Below are 16,853 nucleotides of genomic sequence, written 5' to 3'. Positions count from 1 at the left end.
AATACAGAGCTACTCACGAACTTGGAAGCGCAAAGGAGATAAATGGTTGTTGGCAGCACTGGGAGCTAATTTCGGAACGCACCATTTCTTTCATCATCACTTAAGGCATTGAAAACAAGTAGGTTTCTTCTCTTGGTATAGCTTAGATCAACCGTGTCTTATGCATTAGCCAATGCTGCAATTTCGGAGTAATCGTTGTCGGCAGCGAAGTGGTGGATTTTGTCATCTGACGGTTTAATACACATTCGTCGCGGTTTTTGGATTTGTGCCGTACATCAAAAAGTGGTTAAATAGATAATACGGTGCAAAAATGTCAGAACTGAGAGAGTGGTTCAATGCCCAGCCATTATTTACTAGATGGTGGCTTCTTTTATCCGTGGGATGTTCTCTTTTGGGAAGATTCGGTATTTTCAGTCCGGAACGACTCGTTTTATTCTACATTCCATTCGTTCACAAATTCGAGATATGGAGAGCCGTTACCAGCGTATTTTATTATCCCCTTGGACCAACAACTGGGTTTCACTTTATGATCAACTGTTATTTCATCTACAACTATTCTGTAAGGCTCGAACGTGGCGAGTATGATGGACGACCAGCTGATTATTTCTACATGCTTCTGTTTAACTGGGTTTGCTGTGTCATCGCTGGACTCTTTGGAGAATTCCCACTTCTCATGGACCCTATGGTACTCAGTGTACTCTACATATGGTGTCATCTCAACCGAGACACTATTGTCAATTTTTGGTTTGGTAAGAAAATAGATGCATAAGACTTAATGTCGCTCCTTATTTTCAAACTTGTTTTACTTAATATTGATCGGCAAGGTTAGCTGTAATCGTACACCAATTTATTCCATAAGTTACCCAACACATTCCCTGTAGAATAATGATATTCTAGTTTGCTGTGTTAATGTAACAAACATAACGGCAAAATATTTAGCTACTGCAGTTGGTTGAATGGTTTACAAAATGCCTAAAAAAAAAATATCCAAATATCCAAAACCCAATTTGAATTGTTCCCATATTTTGAAAGTCCACAGGTGTAAAAGTTAGCGTAATGGGTCAATAGTCTATTGATTTTTTTGATTTTTATCATTCTTAAAACAATTGTTTGCATTGGGAATTCTAAAACCCTATTTGTTTGATTTTCGAAATATGTTGCATAAGAAAAAAAAACAGTTTTGTCGTAGTAAAGGTTGGATAATTGGGCGATTCAAATGAATTTTTTTTATTTTATAAATAATTTCATTATCAAAGCATGAAACAAGCAAATATCTTAAGCAAAAACTTGTAGTATCTATCAAAGTGATAATAAAATTTTCACTCTTTTCTTCATCAGATAGCATACTTGTAATTAAAAGCTACATTCATTATTTATTCATACTACAATATCGAGCAGGATTTCTGCCGTGTTTTCTCACAGAAATGTATGACCTATTATCTTGTGTTATTCGCCTACTGTCCCGATTTACTTATTTTAATGTGGAGTTTGAATAAAAAGAAAAAGAAACACAGAAAACAATGTGATATTGTCATTACAGGGACGCAGTTTAAAGCAATGTATCTGCCATGGGTTCTCTTTGCTTTCAATCTTGTGATATCTGGCGGTGGAATGTTGGAATTGGTTGGTATTCTAGTGGGACATTTGTACTTCTTCCTGAAGTTTAAATACCCTCAAGAATTCGGAGGTCCAGATTTATTGGCCACACCTCAATTTCTCGAGGCTTATTTCCCTCCTTCAAGACTCAGAGGGTTTGGAACCGCTCCTTCACAAAGGGAACCACAGAGACCGGGCAGAAATATGTATGGTGGTTATCAATGGGGACGTGGCCAGCCTCTCGGCCAGTAATCAAGGTGTATACCTAATTAAACCAAGTTTACATCTGTATATTTTATGAAGAGTGAGTGTACAAGTATACCAAGAAACTGGGAGTAAATGAAACATACTATGTACAGGATGACACCGGACTATCCCCCCATAGGCTACCCATGTGTTCCTCGTGAAAATCTGAGATTAAAAAGTTTTTTACTTTTTTATAGAAAATTTATTCTTTATAAATTACAACCACTTCACATTAGTCAATCCAGTAGCATTTAATGGCTCAGAATAGGATTGCCAGGGCTGGCGAAACCCCATTTTTTTGTTGTGCACTCAGCAGCTGCCCTGAGCCATCAAGTGCTATCGAATTGGCCAATTTCAAACAGTAATTTACACATAACAAATTTACTATGAGAAATATCATTATAGTCGCAAATTTTCATGAAGAATACAACGGTAGCTTATGGGGCAATATTTCTAGATCACCCTATATACATACACATATGCATGTATATATTCGTGTATACGATATATATTTCTGAAGATAGATAGTTTTTTTTCTACTTTCTCAACTTTAAAAATGATAAAGTTAATTTAATGCAATATGAAAACATTATTTCGAAGTTGCCTGATTAGTTTTCCATGGCAAATGGTGGTACAATTTGTTATTTGAAGATAATTAAGATTTATGGGAATATCTCAATGTTGACCTGTTATATGTTGATAAAATTAATTATATCAAATTTAATAATATACCTACCAGTTTTTGCTCGAGTGCTTGCAAAGTAAGTTTCTGGGACTAGAGAATTCTGCACTACAGTACTTCCAACAAAAGATAGTTCCTTTCTTCACTCTGATGGTAAAGCACACTTAATAAATACAATAATGCTCAAATAACAGGGTCAGGGTAACTGCTGACTACTGATTGTGAGTGAGTGGGGGTGGGGGGGGCTCTACATAATTAAGTAAGAAGTTATACACGGGTCAGTATAATTAGTATTTATGTTTGTCGAATGATTATTAAAATGAAGCTTAGCATTGAGATTTTGTTAATCGCTGCTTGTCAATTGTGAAAAATTAAATGCAATCTTGTTATTGCATTTTCAATTGTTAAAACAAACTTCCGATTTAATGAATCAATCTGATTTAGAAAATATGCGTATTGCTTTATATTAACATCAAAGAAGGTAGCAATTTGGAACGGATCTCGGAAAACTTGTCTCGTTCACTTCCTGGCAAATAACTATTTATATTGGACAGTTTGAATGAATCTAGAAAAATACACAATGATTGTAAACGATATATCACTTACACGTATTTATGTGTACCAATATCATATGAACATCAAGTGTCAGTAATAATATTCAGGCTGGTGACAGATCGAAAGACAGGGAATTATGGTACTCCAAACGTAAGATGTCTTTTTCAAAAGTCTTCACCTTCAATATTCAACTTGTTTTTGACAAATTTAACAAATAATTCTGTACCACATGTCAGTACAGTATTGTAGACTATTATTTAATAAGATAATGGCAATCAAACAAAACTGAATGCTGGCCTGTGTACAGAAAACATAAAAAATACGGCAGGAAGTCTGGAAATTTGATATTTATCTGTCTTGTCACCGCTATGAAGTTTTTGCTGTATCATGTACATAAATGTATATTTTATTATAAATATAATATATTAGGTACAGAATTCGTGAATAAACGTGGATATCTATGTATGTTTGTCACACATTATATACAAATGTACAGGCATTGATCCAATTCTTTATCAAAGCAAACTTACTTGCGTTATATACAGGGTGAGTTTTCTCCGGGGTCTGATCTAGGAGGAGCTTGAATATGTGAGAGTCCGCCTTCTTCTATTCATACTCGTCCTGTGTCAATGCTTGTATCCCGCTATCAAAACAATCCCTCATGTGAGTAGATTGTATTTCGGATGTGTGCTATACGTGTGGACGTAAACAGATTTGGAGATAAGCGTATCTGCTCTATAATCACACACTATTATTTTGAAACGGACGAGTATGAATAGAAGTCGAGTATGAATAGAAGTCGGACTCTCAGCGCATCCAAGCTCCTCCCAGATCAGACCCCGAAGAAAACTCACCCTGTATATACTATACATATAAGTTGCTCATTTTATTTTTGAAATTCTCATGCAATAGTAGTTTTTGAACCAAAGCCAGAAAGTTGTATGGCTGTGGTGTGAACATTATTTTTTTATGTAAAAGCGGTAAGATACGCCATTATGGTCGCGTTTTCCGACCCTACAGTTGAACTTGTGCTCAATTGAACACGTCTCTGTATAAGGTTCAATTTTATGGCAGCAAAACGCAACCATACCAGCGTACTTTATGGCTACTAAATTGAAAAGTTCATAACATTGGCATCTGTGATAGTTTGGTACGCCAAACTGCGGACAGCGCTCGAACCATCAACAGTGAGGTCATTCTGATAGAACCAGCCAATAGAGCCTCTCACTGACACTACTGGCATCAATTTTAATTTTCTCCACCTGACAGCGAGATGTAGGCCACGCCCCTACCACACTTCCAATTATGTAATATTTCGTTCTTACGCCTCAAACTCAAATTCGCCAAGCTACATGCACAGCATCTGTTCTGTATCGTTGAACGCAGGTGGTTTGATGCCAGGGTGTGGGACCACTCGTGTTGAATTGTGATAAACCGGCAACAGCTATCATCACTCCATTGTCAATACAAAATCGTTCGTCAGTTGCATAAAGGGTAGCGTTTCTTTCCTCACACATCTCAGCCATCATTTTCTGCAGTCTTAAATTACAACCGACACCACCAACTATAAGAACTTCGTGCGATCCTGTGTGTGCCATCGCTCGTTCTGTTAGATAAACAAAATAAACGGTTTGATGTCAAGTTAAAAAGTTAATGCATTTTTTTCTTGTCAGATCATTTAATTACCTGTTATTTCTATCAACATTGCAAATAAAGTTTCTTGTAAAGAAAAGCATAGATCTGCGTTTGTATATTCGCCATTCTTCAACCATTTGGGTAGTCGTTCTTCAATGTGACTCAAGATACCAGAAAATGACACGTCCATTCCTTTGACTGTATATGGCAGTGGCGCCAGTTTTTGACCTCTGTTGAAATAGAGAATGGCATTCATTAAATGAAAGAAAAGTGTCATAATTAGCAGAGATGTGTCAGAAATTCTCAATCTTGAGTTACTAGGCATGCTTAGTACTCGCAGAGAGAAAAATGCATACGCAAATTTGAAACATAAATTCCGCACATGCTCATGTACATAGTTTTTTGGAAATACGGACTTTTGTCATTGAAGCTTATAAAAAAATTGACTAACCAAATTTTCAAAAGTGTTGGCAAGTGAATTTTTTGGTTGCAAACCTGTTGGACCTTCCAGTTTATGAATGTCGAAGAATTTAATCAAAAAATGTAATTAAACAGAGTAGGTTACGAAGTATCTTGTGAATCGTTATTATATAACACAATGTGAAATGCTATAGTCGATTGAAAGTGCTATTGATCTTTTATTTCTGCAGTGCCAGTGATTGTAAAGAATTATCCAAAACTGTACTTTGCTTGAACAGCTACCAGATTTTGAACAATTCTAGAAATGCATAGCATATTTCCTGAAGTAGATGACCAAGCAGAAATAATCAATTAGTTATTTACTCTTTGGAAAGTTGTTCTATGTTGTATCCTGGGCTAGGATCATTGGACAGTTTTAAAAGCCGTGCAAAACGATCAAGGCAATTTCCCACAGCGATGTCAATTGTTTCACCAAAAATTCTGTAACGCTGTCTAGAGTATGCTATGACCTGAGTGTTTCCTCCCGAAACATACAGTACTGTTGGATCTTTGCTTTTCGTTATTAATCTCCCCATTTCTATGTGCCCTATGCAGTGATTCACTGCTACTATAGGCTTGTTGTAAAGCTGCGCAACACTCCTTGCCACTAGCGCAACTGCTGTTAAAGGTGCTCCCATTCCAGGTCCTTTCGTGTAGCAAACTACATCAATATCTTTCATGGTAAGACTTGCATCCTTAAGGGCGCATTTTAACGTTTCTAAAACATGCTGGCGATGATGCTGCGCTGTTTCTCGCGGCAGGAAACCTGAGTTAGGAAACAGTAGAATAGTTTTAATAGGACGTCAAAATGTATGTGAAATTTCAAGACTTCCTGCATTTATACATAGATGGCACGGATATCAAATTTTCTTGCAGAACCTATCTCAACCACTGAACTCAACTTTGTATGGTGTGAATCAATGTTAGCAAGTTAGAAATCTTTGGTGTAACACTAACACTCAATTGCTTCGTATGTTTGCCTCGTACAATACTTAAAGCACAAATTTGTAGTCAATGTAGATCTGCAAATATTTATTAAAATTTACTAAAAGAAATCAATTCGAATTACGATGTAATAAACGAGAAAAATCGTTACAGACATATGTTTAGATTTCGAGTATTCATAATTTAATGAAGATATTGAAATTTTTACGTGTTATCTCTATTTTGAATATCATTGAGTAAGATTTTACCTACTGTGAGAAAGCTTACTCACGTATTTGTCGTAACGTGTGAATATTATATCAACTTAAAAGGTGTGTAAGAGAAGCTAGTTTAAGCAGGTTAGTTTACCTTCCCCTGGTGGTGTGATGTAAGTGTGTCGAACATTAGAGAGAATATCATTGTCGCGGATTATTCCAATGCCTAATTTATTGGCACTCCCTTCGAATCCTATGGCAATTACCATATTGCTGGAATAATTAATATCACAGGTAGTGTTTTTTCGAGATATTCAATTGGACGAGCACCGAATACCCAACTTGTCACTTCAATGTCAAAACACACCGCAGTGCATGAATCGCATCGGTTGATCAGTCTAGCAGCCCTAAAGATGGCGCATATCATACTAGGGATGAAATTTTATCGTATGTGAGCAAAAATTATCGCATTTTTGAATGATATTAACATGTATCACTGATGATGCATAAAAATTTTTAAATGTTATGATCGTAACCGTATATTGTACCCACTACTCAATATATTTTTTATTTTATAATCTCTCATATCGATCACCCACGCGGCGCAAAACTTGCATATTCAAAATTTGTTTTGAAATCAAAGTAGATCCAGTTTCAATTAATCAGTTGTTTATTAACATGAATATTGAAATTACATTAAATGTGTATCCTGGATTATCTATCGTTGTCAGTTTCTTATCAATACATAAATGTATGCAGTAGAACCTCGATTATCCGAACCAATTGGGACCGAGACTAGTTCGGATAACCAAAAGTTCGGACAATCGAAACGTGGTTTTTTTGGGACGAGATCATAAACAACACCTTTTTACATAAAAACAGTACAAAATTTGATATACATATTAGCATATTAAGTGTGTGTGTGTGTGTGTGTGTGTGTGTGTGTGTGTGTGTGGGGGTGTGTGTGTGTGTGTGGGTGTGGGTGTGTGTGGGTGCGGGTGTGTGTGTGCCGGCGCAAGAAGCCGGCAGCCTCAGCGCTTGACGCTCGTAACTGTCGTACTACTTTTGTTTTGATTTAGACCACACGAGTATTGATATCGAGTTCCGATCTTTGTAATGTAGCAGGAGGGGGGGGGGGGGGGGGGGGTAAGGTACCTGACTTTATTCCTAAAGTTTACCCTGGGGAGTCGAGACACGAGAGAGCAGTGAGAGTCAGAGGCTCGAGCGTGAAGGACCGAGAGTGTCTCGAAATCCCCACACACCTACCCGCTGTTACGGTAGTATTAGTTTTTTTTAATGAATGAAAGAAAAGAGAAATCAGAAGTATTTTAAACACCTGAAAAAAGTCGAATGCCTTTTTTATATTTTTTTTTTTTATAAAATCGTCATTTTTATATTGACGAACGGGTGTAACGTGTTTTGCATGCCCGCGATTCTCGCAGATACATTGTTGCTCACGGCGGTGGCAGCGAGCAACAATGTGTCTTTCGCGCCATCGTTCCGATAATTGAGGGTTCGGATGATCGAGGTTCGGATAATCGAGATTCCTCTGTACGTATATTTTTTTTGTGTATTACTAATTTTAGTACACCATAGGTATAAGTATACTCTTTGAAAAAAAAAGAAAAACGTCAAATAGTGCTTAGCTACTAATTATTCGACGACGTTCAGACGTTAGCATTCGATGTAATATATTCGGAAATTGAGGATATCCGAAGTTCAATTAATTAAGTATAACCCGAAAACTATTGATTACATAACAAAAATATGCACATAAAAAAGTTCCAGTTTTAAGTGAACTTTGACCCCAAAATATGAAAAAATTTATCGAGGCCGCTGAAAGGTCTTAAAAATTGCAAAAATATTAGTTTTCGCTCAAAACTGAAACTTTTTTTTATATGATTAATAATTTTCAAAATTTATACTTAATTGAAATTCGCAAATTCTCGATTTCTGCATATATCATATAAAATATTGACGTCTAAACCTCGTCGAATAATTATCTAAAAAAAATCTCTAATAATCTCGACAAGTGACAAAAAGCTTTTACAAAGTTTAAACTAATTCTGAAAGGGTCAGACTTTTGGTCACGACGATCTGTCATGGAATACCCCATATCTAATCAGGGTAGATGGGGTGCTACCAACAGTTGAGGAAATACCACGAAATACTGAAAAAGTTCTTCGTTTTGTTAGCTACCGTGTTTGATGCACTGCTCGCAGTGACTCTAGATTAATACCTAAATTCTCTAGATAAACTGGTTTTAAATTTCATAAGTAAACGTTCGACTATCATTTGCCGGGAAGGCGCCATGAAAGACCTACAAACGACCCATAAACGATTATGAGTGGATAATTTTTAATCACAAGTGGTTGCCAAAATATAGGAGGTCAGACATGGGTCCTCGTGCGAGTGCAGGGAGCGTCTGGTGAATAGAGAGAAAAGAAAGATCAGGGAGCTATTTCCATCGATAATAAAATTAAATCTTCGATCATATTTTATCTATAATATAAACAATCATCGAATGACATTAACTGACAAAATGCGGAACACACTACGTATACATGAGGAAGGAATGCTTGGCAAGAGTGATTGACTGTACAATGTAGAAACATTATCCGTAAAATTTACGAAGAAGATCGATCTTGTAATTCTATTCCGTAAAAAAGGCTTACATACTGGCGATGCGATACAAAAAAGCGGCGGATGCTCTACCACTCTTAGTGGTGTAAGAACGAGCATATATAATTAATTCAATTTGAATAAATATGTTATCAATAGTAAGGATTTGACTTCATTTTCTTATGTTCTTCGTAAGTTTTAAATGAAGTCGCACAATTATTTGACTAATGTACAGTATATATAGAGCACAATTTATCGTGGAAGCTATAGTAAATGTTTGATAATTTAACCACAGAATAAAAAAAATAGCGAGATCTGCGAAATTTACTTTAGCGAGTCCAATGAAATTAGTCTGTAGATAACAAATTTTTAAGATTTTTTATGCAACTCATACAAGACGTCTATTGATCAGCCTGATATAAGTACAGTAGGTCTTGCCATTTCTCAATCTTTCGGCAAATGCCAAATTTGATTGTAGCTTTTACAACATATTCTCTAGAAGTGTATACACAGCAGTACCTGTGTAGTTCGTGCGATATGCATATCACTATTCTTCATGTATACTTAGGGTACGTGCATCTAACAATAGGGCCTGGCAAAAATTGCCTCGTATTTAAAAAAGTATTTGACGCGCAGTCAAGGCAATCGATATGCATGTGAAAATAAAATCTCCAGCACGTTCAAAATCCTCGAATTTTGAAGGAAATCCATGAGCTCAAAAGTTGCGAAATATTCTCCCAACAACTGTACTCAATTCGGTGCGTAAATATTACTTTCTGGCATAGGAACTACGAACCAGAAACCACCTTAGCGAATTTTCAGTCACAACTTCAATATAATCAAAATTTTATTGAGATTTTCCTCGCAAAATTATGAATAACAAGCTTATGAAAACGTTTCAATATGAATCATTTATTTACACCTTCGGAAATGGATCATTGTCCTAAAAAGTAGATGGTGGAGGGGCTGCCGATCTTTCAGGAAATGAAACTTGACGAAAATTAATCTGCGTAACGCAAAATGATTTTCGACGTAGTAGTTGTAGAACAATTTGAACACATAAAGAAAAATAAGACGCAACGTGACCATGATAATATTTAATCGTAATATAGAGCTTGTACATACATGATATACCTATACTGATAATAATGCATTTACGATGAGTGTTTATATGTATAGTAAATAATGTATAAGTATTCAACAATGATATTGTTCACGAGAAAGTCGACTTGTCGTTAACGTGTTCGAAATTACTCTGGCTAGTGAGCATTATTGTTGCGGCGTCCACGTCTTTTACGACCTCCACCGGAAGGGCGGTTCGTAGCCCATTGCTCGTAATATCGTTCAGCTTCCAGCCATTCCTGGTACTTGTACCACCATTCTTCCCATTTAACGTAATCATCGAGCGTCAGATCTCTCAGGTAACCACGAGCCTTGTAGTAATCGTACCTAACACGTACATCGTCCCATGATTCAAGACCACGTGGCCCCTGGGCCAAAAGAGATTCTGGATAATGTCCTGGTGGAGGTGAGTCGTAGCCCAGCCGAGCGATTCTTTCTTCTCCCTCTATTACCACTTTCATGGCGTTCTCACCATCCTTCGTTATGCGCATATTCTCCATATCTCTTCTATCTACGCTCCATTGTGCCATTTTACCAAACCTGAAAAACATTTGTTGCATTAGTACATATATTTTCCTGGATCAAACGGAACTTTTGGCTCTTACGTTAGTTTCAAGGGTTGAATGAAATATGGAATCGTATTAACTGGTACATTAGACTCATGCTATCGTACAGTACATAAAATAAAATACTTTTAAAAGTGCTACAGAACTGATAATTCGAAAGTACCTTATAAATGGCTTAAACATTTTTATGTTACTAAAACGAGTAATTTAGAGGAGGGTGAACTTAGTAACGTTATTGTAACGAAGTAACAAAAAAAAATTCACTATATTCCAATTTTAGAATGACATTGAAGGAGCTTAATTTTCAAAATATGAGTATGTCTTACATTATTACTGTTTACCAAGTTTTAGAAAATTCTGAAATTGCAAAATAACGGTTTTCCTCAATATGATTAATTTAGATAAGTCTTTATCAGATTTACCCAACAATAATTGAGGTATTCTACATATAAATCTCGACACTTTAAAAAAGAATTCAGCTCACAATTTTATTCCTTTGCTATCGCCATTGTAAATTGAATTGTTAAACAATCAAAATGATTCTCAGACTTAATTACACCTCAAGAAAACCTTACAAGATATAATTGAGTTTGAAACTACTTTGCGAAGTTTTTCTCAATCATCCAAAAACTGTACTATTCTATTTCCTGCAATGTTTCACCCATGTCTTTAACCAGTTGCTGGATTTTAGATTCAATAAGAAGTTTATGTATTAAAATGACTTCATTACTGTACCTTTCAGACAACGTCATTCTTGGAGGTCCAACATGTGAAGTATTAGAAGAACTGTCGCTATCATCACTAGCCGATGAATCCAGTGGCGGATGTCCAGATTGAATGGATTGTGGTGGAGGGTGATTAGGATGCATCTTCTCAACTTTAACCGGTTTACGCATCTAGACAAAAGTTGCTTGTTTCAATGTCACTATGAAAATTCACTAATTTCAAATCTGTTTGGAAACTAAGATTTAGAAAAAATGCTTGAATACAATGCCTGTTTCAAAATGGAATTATACAAAAATTCATATCCAAGTTTTCATATCACATTTGTAGAAGTTCAATATAGAAAGTCATTTTTCTTTGAATGTAGATTTATGCTGGCATTTTATTTATGTTCTAGAATTATAAAATATTTTTGGAAATGATGTAGTTTTCTGAAAATCCTTGGATATTCTCTTCCGTGTCCAGATAAAGCTCAATAACAAACTAATGATGATTATAGCAAATTCTGATGACCTGAAGTTTATATTTTAAGAAATTCCAAATATATAGGAGTCCCTAATATTCGAGATCTTTACTAAATTTCTTGATAATTTATTTATTCTCAGATCTTCATGGTGACTAGAAATCTTTGGGTTTCAATTACAATTTTCCGATACTGTGAAAGTTTCATTCTACCAGACTCAACAAATATGCACATTCCATACCAATGGTATAGGATCTGGAACTCGCGGGTCATCTAGGACTCTGCTGTGATGTTTCTCCTTGCGTCGGGCCTTGGCCTCCTTCTCTTTACCCTGCTTATACTCTTTGTGATGCCTGCTCGGTGGGGGCTGAGGAGCTGGTGGTGGAGTACGCGGTCGTGGTAAAGGAGGTGACCGGGGTCTAGCCCTTGGAGCAGGTACCCTAGAGCTAGAAGCTGGAATTTCTTTGACGTGTGGCCTTGATCTGGATGCAGAAAAGGATCTAGAACGCGAGCGTGACGGTGGCGCAACGCGGCGACGCTCTTTGGGAGAGCAAACTGAGCACGATCGATCGGAACATGTGCTTCCCGAGCTTGGACTGCGCGCTACACGTGTTCGATTAGCGTGAGAAGTTCTCTCGCGTGGTGACCTAGGGCTCCGAGGCCTGGGGCTGCGAGGACGAGGGCTGTGAGGACTGCGGGGTCTTGGACTCCGAGGGCTACGTGGATTTCCTCTGCTTGGCTCGCCACCAGTAGTCCCACCGATGTAGAGCTCTTTGTACCCGCTGTGACGCCACCTGTTCGGATCCCGCTCTTCAACTTCTAGCAGCTTCTTATTCCAATAACTTGACTGGGACTCCCTAGCTTTTCTCATCATATTGTCAAGTTCTCTACGCTTGCCAGAACTTTCCCCGTGTGGTCTGGACTGTGAGACATTTGTGTCCATTCGCATCTTGCTCGATCCGCTACCGTTGCCACCTCTTCTCCTGCTGTCATAATCACGCGACATCTCAGCTAGAATCAAAATTAAGTATAAACCATAGCAACAAAGTAAACATTAGAGAAATTAATTGTTGCAAATGCAAGTGATGTCCCAGACAGCACGAAATGTTCCCAAGTAATTCCTGACAAGCTCATTCCAAAACGCAGTGAAAGATCCTTTGTATGTCCCACTATAGAGCCTAGGTACCAAATTTCAACCTCTCTTGTAAATTCTTGAAAGATTCTAATGGACTCACACAAAGATCTACGAGAACTAATCTAGATGAATATTAGCAGATACTGATATGTCTTATGTGGAAAATATTGAACAAATGAAAGCGTGTAACACCACACATCTGAAAAAAAAGTGTCTGAGATCCACTACTCTGTGTATGTCGGGCAGTCACAGATGACCAAGTATTTACTTTCAGGATGAAATTCACAATAATAATACAGGATCAATGTGCCAGATCCTAGGGGCTAGGGGTACAGCTTGGATGGTCTAAAATCATACTTATTTTAGGATTTTTTTTTTTAAAGAAAATAAAAACACTTGGAGCAACTTGAGTCTAAGGGCTTTATTATTTATAATCTGACGAACATTTTAGAGTTTTTGTAATTGAAATTAATAACAAAATGGAGACATGCTGCATATAAGTAGCAAACGACCACATTTTCAATTCAGTGGCACAGATTCCTCGGTCAATTTTTATCTGATTGACTTGAAATTTTGTACACAATCTTTAAAAGTTGTTTATCGATTCGAATTCGTGGCTAGATTTTTGAATATCAATCCCAAAATTTTCATATAAGGATTTTTTAACAATTTTTGTTGATAATCATATATGTTTGAAACATTTTTTGTATCATTTATCTCAAACCTGAAAAGGTGTTTATAAATCAAAAAATTTTTTGTATCTGTTACAAGTTGGATAGTGATGTCAGGAGATGCGTCACCACAAAAGCACTTGAGTTCGGAGTTGCTAGTTACTTATATGTGCCATGCCGCCATTTTGTTATCAATTTCAATGAAAAAATTCTAAGATGCTCTTGAAACTATACATAACTAAGCCCCCAAACTGAAATTGTTTTAAGTGTTTTCATTTTCTTAAATAAAAAAAAAAAAAACTCCTAAAAATAGGTATGATTTTAGACCGTCCAAGCTGTACCCCCCCCTGGAGACAAACTTGCTGTCTATTTATCGCGAGTGCCGTACGTTCCTGTTTTGCTCTCGAAAGATTTAAGAAAACTCCATGAGGATTCGCAATTTCTAAAAATTAATATCAGGAAAACTATTAATAAAATAAAAACAAAATAAGTTACTAGGAGCATTTTCTAATCTGTGTGCTGTCTAGGATATTAAATACTATAACAATTTAATCCACAAGCTATGAGTAGTTCAAGTAGGCCCAAGTCAGGTACACATATTCTTAAAAAAATTTGTTGGCATCCTTACTTATTCTAATTTTTGTCTACCAGAATTTATGGTTAATTCAACTGGTACCGATTATCAGTGGGGGCTTTAGTTTTGTTAAAAACAACTATAATTCCAAACCCTAGGAATGTGATAATATTTTGTTACAAAAAGGAATTCCGGATAGAATCTGACAAACATTTGCAGTCTCAACACATTGCATTTGAATACATTTGGCCACAGACTTACGCATGTAGCAGGTGCTTTTTTTGTGGATTTCTAGGGAGCTCACATATACAATGTCCATCATATTTTTACAATACCCGATTTCTAGCACAAATCTAGTAAATATGTACTTCTATGTGACGTATGCTGCAGTGACAGACTGAAAAACATATAAAAGTACGTTTCCCATATGCAATGTGTTAAGAAAATAAAGAATTTTCACTGGTTGCATTTGATCTTTACAATTACTTTATACCTAGGACTAAATAATAAGTTATACAATTCTTGGAGCCAGTGTAAGATGTGAAATAATGGTTAACTTGTGGATTTGCAGAAACAGTTTTGGAATATATCAAAGCATCACACGTATAGATATATGGAACTATTTAAAAAGATGAAAAGATAGTGATAATACTGACCTAAGTAGACTTTTCCACAAAATCTGTTGATAATGTGGTAATGAGAAGGAGGCGTGTAGTAAAAGTGAGGATCCAACAACTCCTGTGAGATTATTGAACACGTTAATTCTGAGAGAAGATGATTTAAGGACGGTAAGAATCTAGCAGTTGGTTCTAATCTCATACATCATCATCATCATCATCATCATCATCATCATCATCATCATCATCGTCAAGATAAACCAGGGCCACTCGTCCTTGGGGTTTATTGGCTTGCGATATTAAAAGTTATAGATTGCGTAACATTATGAAGGGAGTACAGGCTTTCATCAATCGAAAATCAAATCGTTGCGCGATTTGTCTCTTCGCTCTCTTTCTCTCTCTGTTGACCAGAAATGATTTGTATTGCTAAATATCCGCGAAGTAAATTGCCTGTACCTGCCGTACGTTCAATTTATAACACGAGTTTTGAAGCCCGAGCGTTGCCCGGACAACGCTGCACCGGAACCGCCGCTGGCCCCGAATACCATTTCACGCTTACCGATTCGGCAATGTAAGTGAAAATTACCGCCGATTTCAAACGCGGATAATTAAGCCAGCGTACTTACGCGCGAGGACGCAACCGAGTTCATACAGGTCAGTCATTCTTACCCTCTCAAATGCGGACGAGGCAACGCGCGCGTGTATTCGCGAATGTGTGTATACAATCGTGCACACACACACACACACACACATGCATCGAGCCGAGGGCGCGCGCGGATAGTTCAGCGCGTGACGTCAGTCAGTTTGATGACGTCATTACTGAGGGTGGCTGGCGCTGACCCGGCAGCGTCGACAGCCAAATCCGACCGAATCGATGCTTCGAAAGCGCGTGTGGAATATTTTTGGCTGGATGGATGGATGGGTGGGTAAATGGAGGGTTGGATTCTTCAACGTAGTTGAAACTATATGCATACGCGACACGTCAACCCGAGGTAGCGGCGCTGCCGGCTGCCGTATTCGTTTTTTTCTTCCGAGTTTTCGCGTCGTTGCGTACTTGCGAGGACGATCCACCGATTACCGAATAACGAAAACGCGTATAGAGGTGGTGCACCGTTTTGCGCCGCCATCTCCGCTTACGAACTTCGCGAGCACATTTCTCCATTGTCGAGGATTTCTATTTTGGTTTGTTAAACTTTTAGAAGAGAGTCAGTCCCCCGATGTTGGGTATCAGTAGTTACACACCTTTGCACTTTATTCCACGCTTCAATCCTGACAGTTATATTTTCTTTACTCTTTTTCGAGATTCAGTCGATAATTCGATGTCGAATAAACTTTTGGTCCGTATAGAGTATATGCGCGACTCTCTTTGGTTCGCCAACATTTACCAGAGCGTCGTTTACTCTCTATCTCTCTTCCCTCCTTTTCCCTCTCCCGTTGTCTGTCCGTCTATTTGTCGGCCGGAGACAAAGGCAAAATGGGGTATCCGGCCACTTTGGTACTCCGCGGCACAAGCACAACGAACCTCGAAAATTAATCCATTTCCAATTGGACTAGTGTGTAAGATTCTTTGAAAAGAATATTAACACTGAAATCTTTTTTCCGTTCTCAGATACTCGCGGACGACAATTACCACTTCGACTACTACACTCCGTTCTTAAAAATCGTTGTAACCTTATTTTACACCTAGAATAATCTCCGATTACTATCTCAATTAACTTCGTGAACGACGCAATATTCCTTCACTTATCCCTCGAGCACGAAGTAGGTAATGCAGCAAGTTAGTCCGATACATGGCTTGTATACAGACATCATGGTATCTGACACGACCATGGACACGACACGAATTTTTCAGTCGTGGGGAGGTTTCCATTTTGAGGACAAATTGGTAGTTTTATCGACGCCATGCAGATCACCATATTCATGTATTTTGATCAGTCTTCTAGGTATATCTTCAGTCGACGTTGGAGGCGTTCTGGACTTGTTCTGGAGGTAGTCTTGCGTGTACAGAAAGTATGGTGGAGGAGTGAGATAGAACACTTATGCTATGT

The 16,853-nt window shown here is 37.5% G+C and overlaps 3 protein-coding genes across 6 annotated transcripts; 1 reads left to right on the top strand and 2 right to left on the bottom strand.

The window, feature by feature from the left end:
* Nucleotides 1-152: 152 nt before the first annotated feature.
* On the top strand, nt 153-4,733 carry LOC124178447 (derlin-1). The gene is made up of 2 exons (XM_046561795.1): nt 153-749; nt 1,541-4,733. Exons 1-2 carry the CDS (start codon nt 311-313, stop codon nt 1,846-1,848), a joined length of 747 nt encoding a protein of 248 aa, XP_046417751.1. The 5' UTR covers nt 153-310; the 3' UTR covers nt 1,849-4,733.
* LOC124178444 (probable tRNA N6-adenosine threonylcarbamoyltransferase) lies at nt 3,253-6,710 on the bottom strand. Its single transcript, XM_046561788.1, has 4 exons — nt 6,467-6,710; nt 5,498-5,939; nt 4,766-4,944; nt 3,253-4,685 (listed from the first exon to the last, which is right to left on the bottom strand). Exons 1-4 carry the CDS (start codon nt 6,579-6,581, stop codon nt 4,414-4,416), a joined length of 1,008 nt encoding a protein of 335 aa, XP_046417744.1. The 5' UTR covers nt 6,582-6,710; the 3' UTR covers nt 3,253-4,413.
* A 3,306-nt stretch (nt 6,711-10,016) lies between these two features.
* Nucleotides 10,017-16,604, bottom strand: LOC124179006 (serine/arginine repetitive matrix protein 2). Of its 4 annotated transcripts, none has more exons than XM_046562923.1 (5): nt 16,048-16,604; nt 14,845-15,095; nt 12,050-12,819; nt 11,358-11,518; nt 10,017-10,596 (listed from the first exon to the last, which is right to left on the bottom strand). In XM_046562923.1, exons 2-5 carry the CDS (start codon nt 15,005-15,007, stop codon nt 10,194-10,196), a joined length of 1,497 nt encoding a protein of 498 aa, XP_046418879.1. In that variant the 5' UTR covers nt 15,008-15,095; nt 16,048-16,604; the 3' UTR covers nt 10,017-10,193. The 4 variants fall into 4 exon arrangements, with proteins under 4 accessions (XP_046418879.1, XP_046418878.1, XP_046418880.1 ...); XM_046562922.1 differs by having other exon boundaries at nt 14,845-15,080; XM_046562924.1 differs by having other exon boundaries at nt 14,845-14,926.
* Nucleotides 16,605-16,853: the final 249 nt, after the last annotated feature.

This window comes from Neodiprion fabricii, chromosome 3, assembly GCF_021155785.1.
Source record: "Neodiprion fabricii isolate iyNeoFabr1 chromosome 3, iyNeoFabr1.1, whole genome shotgun sequence".
NCBI classification, from domain to species: Eukaryota; Metazoa; Arthropoda; class Insecta; order Hymenoptera; family Diprionidae; genus Neodiprion; species Neodiprion fabricii.
This window is presented reverse-complemented; position numbering and strand designations above follow the sequence as displayed.

What these genes read in the sequence shown, in the direction of transcription:
- LOC124178447 (XM_046561795.1), top strand. Translation starts at nt 311, where the DNA reads ATGTCAGAACTGAGAGAGTGGTTCAATGCCCAGCCATTATTTACTAGA. An exon ending in TATTGTCAATTTTTGGTTTG is followed by an intron (nt 750 to 1,540) that starts GTAAGAAAATAG and finishes TTGTCATTACAG; the next exon opens with GGACGCAGTTTAAAGCAATG.
- LOC124178444 (XM_046561788.1), bottom strand. Translation starts at nt 6,581, where the DNA reads ATGGTAATTGCCATAGGATTCGAAGGGAGTGCCAATAAATTAGGCATT. An exon ending in ATAGAACAACTTTCCAAAGA is followed by an intron (nt 4,945 to 5,497) that starts GTAAATAACTAA and finishes CTATTTCAACAG; the next exon opens with AGGTCAAAAACTGGCGCCAC. An exon ending in AATGTTGATAGAAATAACAG is followed by an intron (nt 4,686 to 4,765) that starts GTAATTAAATGA and finishes TTTATCTAACAG; the next exon opens with AACGAGCGATGGCACACACA.
- LOC124179006 (XM_046562921.1), bottom strand. Translation starts at nt 15,007, where the DNA reads ATGAGATTAGAACCAACTGCTAGATTCTTACCGTCCTTAAATCATCTT. An exon ending in TTGTGGAAAAGTCTACTTAG is followed by an intron (nt 12,820 to 14,844) that starts GTCAGTATTATC and finishes TTTTGATTCTAG; the next exon opens with CTGAGATGTCGCGTGATTAT. An exon ending in TTCCAGATCCTATACCATTG is followed by an intron (nt 11,519 to 12,049) that starts GTATGGAATGTG and finishes ACTTTTGTCTAG; the next exon opens with ATGCGTAAACCGGTTAAAGT.